Raw genomic sequence first — 12,012 nt, 5'->3', positions numbered from 1 at the left:
CATCAGCCTGCTGGCTGGCAGTTGGCAAGGAACTTTGTGTCTGAGTGTCCCGGCTTCTGGCCTGTTTAATCAGCCAACATTTAGTCAGGGAGGGGTGCGTACGCCGTAGCCTCTGTGGAAGGTCCCACCAGGGCCCCAGAAGTTCTGGGAGCCACGTGGAGAACTCTAACTTGTTTCTCAGTTACAACTTTGTATTCTGCTCTCCTTTCCCTCGTTGGCCATCACCAAGCGAATGCCTCTCCGCCCTGGTCCTACCTGCCCACCATGGTCGGCAGGCTCTTAGGAGAGGCCTCTGGTCCTCCCTGCAGAGGCTCCCCAGGCTCCCGTTGCCTTAGAACCCTGGCCAGAGCCCTAGGTGATCAGCTCCCCTTGCCTTGACAACCTTACCTGCATTCACCCCCACGCTGACTGCTCCTCCAGTTACCTGCGTGTAACAGACCACACCCCGCCTTTGCTCAAGCTGTGCTCCCTTCCAGTAAGGCCCTTCCTCCTCCTGTCTCCCCCAATTCTGCCCACCCACCCAAGTCCTGCTCACCTCAGTAGGGATTCCCCCCACCTCTCCCAGGACTAGGTTGACCTCTCTCATGTATCTGCTGTCACTCGTTCCTGCTTCCTTGTCCCCATGAGACCGAGCGGCCCTGGGTTGAGAGACGGAGGGGGTACATCTCGATTTGTTCACCCCTGATGAGCCTGTGTCTGGGCCGGACCGTCAGCCTGGTTTCGGTGGTCCTCTCCCCGATAGGTGTGGCCAAGGAATGGTGGGGTCTGTGTGTTCTCTGGGTCTCCACAGCGAACAGTGGCAGGAAGTGACTCAGAGCGAACGGCACTCACGAGGAGGCCCTTGTCAGTGGCATAAACAAACTCCTAGGGAAAGCAGTACCAGCAGCTTTTACTTCTGATTTACGTGTCAGTGCCAGCTGGTCCTTGTCTTCGTTACAGCAGGTCCCCTGTGACGGGGCTTACCGATCTCAGAAAACCACTCCAGCCGGAGTCAGAGGCCGGCCATGCCAGTAACGAAGTGCATATTGAGTCCCCTGGAGGGCCACCTCACCGTGTAGGGAGACCCTGGGGGGGCTCTGTCCTGGAGCCTCTCCCGCATGCACTGAGGGCGTGGCCACACGCATTCGAACACACACACACACACACACACACACACACACACACCCTGCGTGTCCATTTGTCCGCAGGGTGAGGCTGATCTAGCACCAGTTGCCTCGTGGTGAGGGAGAAAGCCCAGGAAGGCTTTCTGTGTGGCGGTCGGGCGGCGGAAGCAGTGTGGTTGGTGGTGCCCTTCTGCCAGGGCCCCCAGTGCACCTGGAGTAAAGCGTGCTGGGTCAAGGGTGAGATGAACATGAATTCTCTATGCTTATAGAGCAGTTGGGGGCAGGAGGAAGACAAAAGAACCAGATGTAGAAGCATTTTTCCCATAGCAACTTCAGACTCGTTCCCCTTTCCCCTGTCTCCCTGAATACGTTGCAGGGGTGAATCTTACCACAAGCCTGGTCCTAGCTTGAGTAAGGCTACTCCTGAAGGAACCAAGTAGATATTCCTGCAGCGACCCTGGCCTGGAACAGGAGTCAGGAGGCCTGTCCTCCCTGGATTGCCGGTGACTGCTCTTCCCCAGTCTCTCCCAGCTCAGCAGGTGGCTCCATCCAGACCCACGAAGGAGGCTGGTGGCCTGGCAGAGTGAGCCCATTGACCAGCTTTGTTACCACCCAAAACCTTCCAGGACCTCCTGCTGGTGTTGCGTGAGGGCCACCCTGAGCCTGGGCTGAGCAGGGGTCATGGGCTTTGTAATTCTTCCAGAGGAGTTGAGGGGTAAGGAGTGAGGCATGTGCCCCACTCAGAGGGGCCACGCCAAGCTGTCCCCTGCCAGGGCATGTGCTTCCTCAGACGTCCTGCTCTTCATTAGTTGCCTGGGCAGTGGTGACTGGACATGGAACATTCATCTGAGCAGGTGATTTCCTCCCTTTCTTTTCAGGATAAGGAAGATGGGGAGCCAAAGACCAAGCAGTTCAGAGATGGGGAGGAGGATGGTGAGAAGCACAGGTAAGGCCCCCACCGCTCTGCCCTGCGCTCTCCTCCAGCCCTCGTTGGTTTCCACGCCCTCCCAACTCTGTGTTCATGTCTCTCCCGTGTTTCTTCCTCTCCACCCCAGGGCTGCCTTGTTCACACCTGAAAACCTACCCTTGTCCCTAGCTGGAGCCTTCCCTGCACCCTTCCCCATGGACTCTTAGCTACCAGCCTTTTCTTCCTCACGTTATGTCTCCGCAAAGCCCTGGCATGGCGTAGCACCTGCAAAATCAGGTTCAAACTCTCCCTGGGCTTGAGCTCCGCCTGGGCCGTCCGGCTGGGGCCAGCCTCCTCTGGGTTCCCGTACTGGCCTCAGCGTGTGCTGACTGCCATCTCTCAGCTCTCCTCTCAGCCTGGACTTCCTTCTCTCCGCTCTCCTTTCACATGGTGGTCTTCCTGCAGAGCTGGCTCGGAGGCCTCTGCTGCTTTCTTTCGTCTCTGCTCTCCTGCACCTGCCCTCAGTAGTTCGTGTAGAGTATTTTGCCAAATCCTGTCATCTGGTTGAGTCAACTTAAGTCTCCTACACACAGCTCTTACACGCCGAGGTTGCAGGCACTGGAGGGCTTTGGAGGCTGCTTTGCATTAAAAATTGCTGGGCAGTGTTTTCAGAAGCAGCGTGTGGGGGGCAGGGGGCTGTGCGATTGTTCTTGGTGAGCTGGAGACACCCTTCATGTCGGTTAGCACGTCCATGCGGGAAGTTCCGGGGGTCTCGTGTCCTCCCGCCCACCCCAGCCCTGAGCTGGGGCCACAAGGGTAGTTGGGGAGCTCTGCTTGGGGTCAGATCTGGAGTCTGTGCAGACAGGCGGCCCTGATGTCGTCGGCCCTCAGCGGTTTCTTCAGGCCCAGGGCGTGTGCAGGCAGCTCCTCGTTTGGGGGAATAGATCTTGGTACCCCGAGGAAGCTGACCTCTGTGAGCTGTTCATTGAGGGGGGACAGCAGAAGGGAAGGGATACTCCCCAGAGGAAGCTGGGCTGGCAGCTGGGAGCAGGCCTTCCTGGTGTCACAGCCTCATGTTGCCTTCACCAGTGTGAGTGGAACCCTCCCCAGGCCAGGCCCTCCCCTCTCCTCTGCCTTCCTGTTCAGGAGCCCATCTCAAATGAAACGGGGCTTTTCCAGGTCCACAGGGGTGTGCGCGTGCACGGGACTTGACAGTCTACCACATGCGTTCACACTGCCCTCACAGCAGCCCGGCCACCTTACTTGGGCTGCGAAGGTAACAGCTCCGTGCTGAAAGGCTGGTGATGCTGAATGGCAGTGCCGGGACCCTCGCCACCCTGGCACTGTGCTCTGTGCTTTCCTGTTGGGCCTTAGCACCCCCAGCGCCTCACGGGCCCTTGCTCATGACAGACAAAGGCCAGGTGGTTGCTCCTTTGCCAAGTGACCCCAGCCTTGTGTGATTTGGGGGTGGGTGCCTACAGAGTTCCCCCTGTTCTGTGATAACCGCTGAGAGAACCTTTGGTTTTCTTCTGATTTGTTCGTAGGTTCTCATTCGTTGCCTGGAGCCTTGAGTCCCAATTTCTGGGCTGCCTTTGCTGTGCTGGGAGGTCCTGTCTCTGAGCCTCCTTGATGAAAAAGAGAAGGGTTGTCGGTTAGCAGGTGGCGGGGGGGGGGGTCGTACAGTAGACTTGAGTGATGAACCATGTGATTGAATCTCAGACGTGGTGTTGAATGGAGGGAAAAGCAGGCTTCAGACTGAGACATACAGGGCAGGAGCATTTATGTCAAATCCAGAAGCACACACAATAATGTGTGTGTTACTTAGTCAACAAGGGCCGACTTAACTGGTTGCCTGATTTGTCCAGGGCACCATTCTAGGCCCCTGGGACACAGTAGTGGACAAAATCCATCCCTCCCCACATGGAGCTGACATTCTCTGGAGGGAGCCAGACTGTTAACAGATTGGCACATGTGTGGTAAGAGGTCGGGGCTGTGAAGCAAAAGCTGCAGAAGAACAGGCCCAGGGAATAGCAGGGCACACTCAGGGCCTCAGAGTAGCTGCGGGTGCGGCCAGAGGAAACAGGATAGGGAAAGGCTTTAACCCACTAAAATATGTGTGTGGGGACAGAGCTAGGAGTGCAGTTTCCAGGCTCTCGGCCTCACATGGAAAGGTGCTCATTCGGGTAATAGATGGCCGTCACCTGTGGCTAATTGGCCGTCAGCTGTAACCAGTGAGCCATTGGCCACTAATATAACTGCCGGGGCTATGCTAGCAGCAAATGGGGGCTAGCAAGAAGATGGTGGCTGAGCTAGCAAGAGTGGATTGCAGTTAGCAGGCCGGATTGCAGTTAGCAAGTGGGGTTGCTTGGTAGATAGAAGCGGACGGCAGTTGCGGATAGTGTGGCTCCTGTTTCCTGTGTCTCCAACCCAGCTGCCAGTGAGAATATAGTGTATGACTCCACTACCTATGGCTCCGTGGGTGTTCCTTTTTGGCCTCACCGTGTCCTGTGTTCTTATGTGGGGTGTGAGACCAGAGACCCTGCATGACACCCCACATGACAATGTGATTTCTTTAAAAAGAGGGAGAGAAGCGGAGGGACAAACCTGTCTCAAAAATGGCAAAATGTTGCTTTTCTTGAGTCCGGGGCAGCTGAATACATGTGTTGCGTTACTCTCTGAACTTTTCTGGGTGCTTCAGATATTCCATAATGAAAACACTGAAAAAGAAAGTGAAGGGGACACACAGTTCCTATCAGAAAGCTCTGGATAAAAGACCCCACTCACTGCCAGGTCTTAATGGGTCATTTGTGATGGAGCGTGACACCCTCTCTGAAGTCCCATGCTGAGCCCACCACCTGGGCAAGTGCAGGCCCCTGTTCTTTGCTCAGAGCAGCCCAGGGGCCACAGGTGCTGGACGTTGAATTGGGTTCTGCTTCAGCTGGTCCTGCTCATGGCTTTTCTCTGATGGGCCTCCTGAGGCAGTGGAGTCTGGTGAAACGGTCAGAAGCTCCTGGCAGTCGGGATCTTGGCTTCTGCAGCTATGTGTCCCGAGACCGTGGACTTCTCTAAGCATCCCTTACCTGGCCGGCAGGGCCAGCTGCTCAGTCACCCCCTTGGTTCTCAGGAAGCCCAGCCTCCGCTTGCAGTGGAGTTGAGCCCCCATTTGTAGCCTCCAGGAAATGTGGACTTTCCTGACTTCTACAGGCTGAGAGCAAAGGGAAGGCAGGGCACAGCCTGGGGCCCAATATCAAGGGGCCAGATCCGTGTGGCTTTAACTCCAGATTACGGGGTGCAGGGCTCGAGTGTGAGCTTTCCAGGAGGAGGCAGCAGAGTCTGTGTCCACCATCCAAGGAAGGGGGCCTTTTCTCCTCCTCTGTACCCAGAGTCTGGAAAGGGACTTCCAGTAGGATGCTTGTGGCTTGGGAGCAGGCTCCAAGGCCCCTAGGCCACAGCCCCAGTACAGTCCCCTTTGCCACTGGGGAGAAAGGGGCGACCTTCCTGCTCCACTGGGAGAGGGAGGGATGACCTCTGAGGCCAGTCACCAGTGAGTGTCTGGGCTCCTGGGAGGTAAGGACAGCCTACTTCGGGCCAGGTCAGCCCAGGTGCCAGGGGGGAAGCCCTGTGGGCACCGGCCCTCCTGAAGTGTCCTGAGAGGAATGCGGTGCCCACTCAGGGCTGTCTTCAGCCGTGGCCAGCAGGACAAGTTCTCATGGAGAACGCGCCTCTTGAATGGGGTCTGGAATCCCAGAAGGTAGCATTTGGGCAGTGAAGGCCCACAGGTGTGAACCAGCAGAGTGACGTAACCCCTTGTTAGGGAGGCATGGACAGCCATCCCCCAAACCCCACTCGTATACCCACCCCCGCTCTATACAGGTCACTGGAATAGGGAGGGAGATTTAATGGTGCCTCGTAGGCACTGCACAGGCAGGTGGCAGGTGGCCAGCTCCTTTGGTTGTGTTAGCTCGTTCATCGTGCACTTTCTTTTGCACTGCACAGCACTTACGGAAATCACAGATGTTGAGGCAATTCTTTGTTCAGCAGCAAGCACCAAAATTGTAGGAACTAGGCAGATGGAGCGAGCTCAGGATTTAGAAGCAGCTCCCCGAGGTCAAGGCCAGGCGCTGCCAATTATCAGCTTTCAGACCTTGGGCAAGTCACGTTGCCTCAGTGAGCCTCCCCACCTGAGTATCTTCAACGGAAAGGTGGGGAGAAAAAACTTGATTCCCTAGGGAATGGAACAAATGCCATAGCTGTTACCCAGCTGGGGCTGAGGATTTAGGCAGAAGGAAGACACTTTGAGGCTCTTCCGAGGGAGCTAAAGGGCTCGAGACACTCCTGGAAAAGGCAGAATTAACTTTTACATGAGGCCTGTGCTAAGTTTGCACAGTAGTTGGGCACACTGGGTGGATAAGTAGAAGTAAGCAAGTGACCTAGAAATGAGTGGCTGGGAGCCCCTCCGTAGAGCGCCCCTTACGTGGTGCTAGAGGTCGTCCTCAGGAGAGAAGTGGAGTAGCGGCACTGCGCAGCTCCAGTTGTCTGCCCAGATACATGCTGAGGGCAGTGTGTGTCCTCAGTTTGTGTCTGAGGAAATGGGACTCCAGCAGCCTTGGAGGCAGGCACCCCAGGACCTCGCCCCTCTGCAGCCATGCCCACCTTCCTCTCTGCCCCTGCCTGCCTGCCTGCCTGCCCAAGGAGACTTCAGAGTCTTGGCTGTTCTAGCTCCTTTGCCTTTCCTTATAAAGTGTAGAATCAGCTCCTTAATGTCTTTAAAAACGCTTGCTAGGATTTTGAGTGGAATTGCACAGAACCTGTAGATCGCAATTCCTTTTTAAAATTTCTGTTGCTGTCTTCAGGACAAATCCTAATCCATCCCCATAACAACCAAGTCACCATCAGGTGGGGGTCAGCCCCCTGCAGGCCCCCCAGCCCAGACTAGGCTCTGTGGAACGAAAAGACGGGTACCCACCTCCAGAAGGGCCCCTGCTTCTCTGGTCTGGACCTGCCCTCTCCCAGCCAACCTGCCCTTGTGGCTGAGAACAGCTAAGCACCTCTGCAGGGGTTACCACGACTCATCTCTAACACAGCCCCCTCTTACTGCCGGGAGAATAAAGATGTGGTCTGTTGGCCCTGGGAAGCTGGCCCACAGAAAAGGATGTTCACGTCAGCTACTTTTGGTGAAGCCCTCAGTCACTTCCTCCCGATGGCAGGTCGGCTGATATGTGCCGTGGAGACGCGTCTAGGTAGGGTTTGTGGTTGATGCTCGTGGCCACCCTGCCAGGTGGGAGGAGAGGGGTGTTGTACACCCCAGCGGGCACAGGGCGGGGGAGCGTGTCTTGTTAAGTGCCTGAGCAAGCAGCCCCAAACCCTCAGCCTCCACAACCACTGCCTCCTTTCGGCCATGGACCGACGTCTGCACCCAGCGGGAGCAGTCACCATTCAGGGGCAGTGGGTCATCCTGCGGTGCGTGACACGTCCTGCGGAAGAAACTGGGCCACTAACCTGCCTGCTTCGGGATGGAAAACTGGTTCTCCAACTCCCCCACCCCCGTGAGGCCCAGCCCAGACCTGGCCTGGCGCCCAAACCCTTGAGGCTGGCAAGTGGCAGACCTGTCATCTGCGAGTTGGGTCCTGAGCATGGTATGGTGTCTGTGAACCATGATGTCAGTTTGATTCTGCAAACACTGCCCCGCACTAGAGTAAGGACCTGAGTAGCTCCCACCTCTGCCTCCTCAGTTACCTCCCTCTGGCCCAGGGCGTGGGGGTGTCCAGGCGTGGGCAGCGAGATCGACGTGGCCCCAGGATTTGTGCTGAGGCAGCATCACACAGACCTGCAGCCACCCTGTTTTTCCTGATCCTGCTTCTCAGGAATAGGCCCTGGAATGTGGGAGCATGAAGGAAGAGAGAGCTGGTGTCAGGAAGGTGGCACCAGTGTGACCAGGCCATACACTTCCCCCCTGTGTGTGGGGAGGGTGGGGTCGACTGGGTCCTTTCTGCTGGGAAACAGTCTTAATCTTGAGTGTTACCACCTTCAGTCCTCCAAACGCCTTGTCATTCAGTCATCCTCCCTGTTCTGCGGTGGGTGTGGTCACCACGAGGTGCAGGTGCGGAAACTATAGTTCATGCAGGTGATTTCCCACCTGGGAGGGAGTAGAGCGGACCCCGCCCGTTCCCTGTCTTGGAGAACAGCTGAGCCCATCTAGCCCTGTCATGTCACAGGTGGGGAAATGGCAGCATTCCTGTCCTCTGCCTGTAAGCTCCCAAGGCGGGCCAGGCTTGGTTCTGCTCTACCACCTTCACCCTCAGTGCTGCCCCGAAAAGGGGAGGTGCTGGGGCTTTTGTCCCACATGCCCTCTTGGCTGGGGCTGGAGGGGTGGGCAGCAGGGATACTGGGCAGCTGTGTGGTGAAACGAAGAGGGTCTGTTTGGCAGCCTGCTGCAGGGGCTGGCAGTTTGCAGCCCAGGGGGGCCCGATTGGGTTGAGCACCATCCACCTCCCCGGAGTGGTCTGGGGGATAGGTTGGGCCCCAGGAGGGTGGCGGCGAGTGGACTGCAGGCTCCTGGCCCCTGATCATGTGGGCCCCAGACGGCCAGCATGGCCTGTCTAGTTCTTATGTGGGCCCTTGGGGATTTAGCTCAGCTGCCAGAAACTGTTACCGCTCTCCTCTTTTTAAATTTGAATTGATAAAAGTACATAAATTACAGATTTTTTCAATTGTAAAAAATTTAGAAAACCCACATCTACGTGTATCTGTGCCTGACCTACAGTTCTTCCTGTAACCTCTTTCACATACTGTATCATGACCATCTTTTGATTAGTATACTATAAAATTCTCAATGGCTGCTTATTATTTCTTTGAGAGTACTACCATAATTAATTTTTTAGTCCTGGATTTTTGGCATATCAGCTGTTTCTAGTTCTTTAGGTGAACATTCGCTACGTGTCTTCAGGCGGGATGGGTGCAGAGCTCAGCTGTCATTTTAGAGAACCTGGGCCGGGCTCTGCAGCCTTGGTGGGAGTGGGTGCAGACCATGTGACCCAGATGTGATGGCAGCTGCAGTGGGGCAGGGGCCTGACGTAACTAACACCATGGCCTTTAGCAGACGCTGGCTGTTTGTAAACTGTCCCTCAGGCTGATGGGCAGCTGTGTCTCTCGGCGGGCCTGGGGCTGGTCGGCTGGGTGAGCTTTGGGTGAGTGTATCTGTCGACCTGTTTTGGTGTGGCTCCTGTGTGGGTCTCGCCCCAGCCTGGCTCTGGTTCTTCTGGCCTCCCTGTTTTGTTTTTATTGGGGAATATTGGGGAACAGTGTGTTTCTCCAGGACCTATCAGCTCCAAGTCGTTGTCCTTCAGTCTAATTGTGGAGGGCGCAGCTCCGCTCCAGGTCCCGTCACCGTTTTCAATCTTCAGTTGCAGGGGGCACAGCCCACCATCCCATGTGGGGATTGAACCGGCAGCCTTGTTATTAAGAGCTCGCGCTCTAACCAGCTGAACCATCCAGCCGCCCCTCCAGAAGCCCAGCGGCAGCTCGTTGTCTTCAATCTGGTTGTGGAGGGCGCAGCTCACTGGGCCATGGGGGAATCGAACCGGAACCCTGTGGTTCAGAGCTCGCGCTCTAACCAACTGAGCCACCAGCCGCCCTGGCCTCCCTGTTTTTAAGGCGAAGGTGTGACTGCATTATTTCTGCCTCCAACACCTGTGACCCACTGTGATTTTAGGGGCTGGGGGAGGGAGAGGAGTTTTGAGAATGGTGCTGTATTCCATCTGTTTCCGGTGACGTGTTCCATCCTGATCTTGTACTTTACCCATAGTGATTTTTTTTTTTTTTTTTTTTTTTTTTGCCCTGAGCCAGGTGTTCCGATTGCACTGTCCTGTGCCCGCCGGGTCTTGGCCGTCCTCTGGAAGGTGCCTGTAGGCTACTCTAGGGTGCTCTGCCAGCAGAGAGCCCAGAGGTGTCTGCCCCATGGCTGTTACAAATTATGCTACCAGAGACATTAGTCTGTAGAACGTTTTGTTTTGCTTGTCCCTGTTTTGTTACCATTTCTCTGAACAGCAGGCAAGGACCAAAAAAGTAGTCTTGGTGCTGCAATGTTTTAATGGGATTGAAGGAAGTGACTAGATCAGGCTCTGGAACAGTTGTGGGCCTTGCCTCTCACCTCATTTTCCTGGTCTGGCAGCGTCCAACCTCCAGCAGCACCAAACAAGGTCTTGTTACTTATGTTGGAGATGTGGGGGTGTCTCGGTGCAAGCGGAGCCTAAAGCAAACAGAAGGTTAGTAGGAGTGTGTGTGTTCCTGGAAGAACTGCGTCTCTACACTGGATATTCCAACTGAAAGCCCTCTGTGGTTAGGGTTGCTGATACCTGCGGCCAGCGCTGGTCCCCAGGAGCCTGCAGGCCCTTCCTGGCCTTGACTTGCCCCGACTCTGTGACTGTGAAGAGAGCCTCACGCCAGCTCTCCCTGAGGGGCCTGTATAGAAAGAAGGAATCCAGGCAGCCAGTTGGAGAGGGCCTTGTTCTCAGTGGGCAGGCCATGGGGGGCTGCTCCATCCTGGCCTCTCTCCAGGGGTCCAGAGCAGGGGTGTGTATGTAGAGTGGCCCCAAGAGCAGTCGGGGGAGAAGTGAGGCTAACACCCCAAAGGGTAAGACCGTCAGCGTGAACGAGTGGGTGAAGCAGGCCAGGGGCTGGGACACCTCTGTGAGCAGTGTAGACTTTCTCTGAGACTCATGTGCTAGTGAAGGGATTAGACCAGATCATCTGGAAGCTTCCTTTCACTCCGGCCTTCCAGAACTCTGCTGCTGGGCTTCACGTTTTACAGAGAGCACTAGCTTTCTCCACCCCCTCCCCTGAATGGCACATATGGAAGGAGTGAAAAACACCCCCAAGGGGCGATTTCCCCAGAATCTCCCTGGCCAGCCCACACCCTGGGGCCCTGCAGGTGTCCTTAAGGAAGCGTCCTAGTGGTCACTAGTGGTCACCATGCGCGCTCTGGCACCTGACAAGTCTCCCAGACACTGGGGAGGAAGCAGGGAGAGGAAATGGAAAAGGACATTTCCTGTTTTAAGGAGACCCAGTAGGATGTGAACTCGGGCTTCTCCCTATTGCTTTGCCACAAAGACCACAGAAGTCACTTTGGAGTTGGCTGTCCTGACCCAGCTGCATCCCTGCCCTCTTTTCATCTCCAGGACACAACTTTGCTTCCTGCATTGTCTTCCCAAGTGTTAGGAGGCCCAGAGAGCCCCCGGCTACCCAGAAGCTCCTTCTCAAGTGCCTCCCTGAATTCCTGTGCCCGGCCCTCCCAGGCCTGTAGGGCGAGTAGGACAGACCATCAAGGAGCCACATGCATGCAGTGTGATGGCTGCTATGTCCTGGGTAGTGAGGCAAAGAGGGGGCCTTGGGGTGGGTGGGGACATTTGGGGAAGGGGAAGGACGGCTTACAGTGCCACCTGGTTAAGTTAGCTCTTAAAGCCCAATGGGGAAGAAAGTGTGTAGCATGAGGCCAGGACTAGGTTAAGAAGTTTAGACTTGTTTAGGGGACATTGGGGGCCCTGGATCAGAGGGAGTGAGAGTGGAGGTACCCAGGTGGCCGCTGTGTCTGCCCCCTTGGGATAGACTCAACTGGGACAGTGGCTGCCCACATGGAGGGGACTGTGGGTGGCCCAGGACATTGGGGTGCAAAGGGCAGGGTCCTAAAAGGCATTGGGCTCACTGGGCTTCTCTCTGAGATCATTTTCAGTCTCTAAAGCACTTCCTTTAGTGTTTCTTGAATAACAGATCTTCTGATGACTCCTTTTCCCAACTTTTCTTTGCCTGGAAAGTCTGTCTCTGAAGGCTAATTCAGCTAGAAGTATGGTTTCTGTTCTGTTGAGAAGTCAGCTGTCAGTCCTATGTTCTCCTTTGTCGTGTGTCTGTTTAAGAATTTCTCTTCGTCTCTGGTGTTTAGCAGTCTGACAATGATTTGCCTAGGTGTGTCTTTCTTCAGAGTTCACAGCATTTCTGTAATCTATGGCT

The 12,012-nt window shown here is 55.6% G+C and overlaps 1 protein-coding gene across 1 annotated transcript in view; it reads left to right on the top strand.

Annotated features, from left to right (window-relative positions):
• The window catches only part of CCDC12 (coiled-coil domain containing 12), a 53,503-nt gene that overhangs the window by 28,975 nt on the left and 12,516 nt on the right, over window positions 1–12,012 (top strand). The window contains exon 2 of the mRNA XM_081072709.1: window positions 1,982–2,049. Coding sequence (XP_080928835.1) covers window positions 1,982–2,049 — 68 coding nt within the window. The remainder of the gene's footprint in view (window positions 1–1,981; window positions 2,050–12,012) is intronic.

Source organism: Rhinolophus hipposideros (assembly GCF_964194185.1).
Source record: "Rhinolophus hipposideros genome assembly, chromosome: 14".
Lineage (NCBI taxonomy): Eukaryota > Metazoa > Chordata > Mammalia > Chiroptera > Rhinolophidae > Rhinolophus > Rhinolophus hipposideros.
Note: the sequence above shows the minus strand (reverse complement) of the source record. Positions and strands in the feature narration are given on the sequence as shown.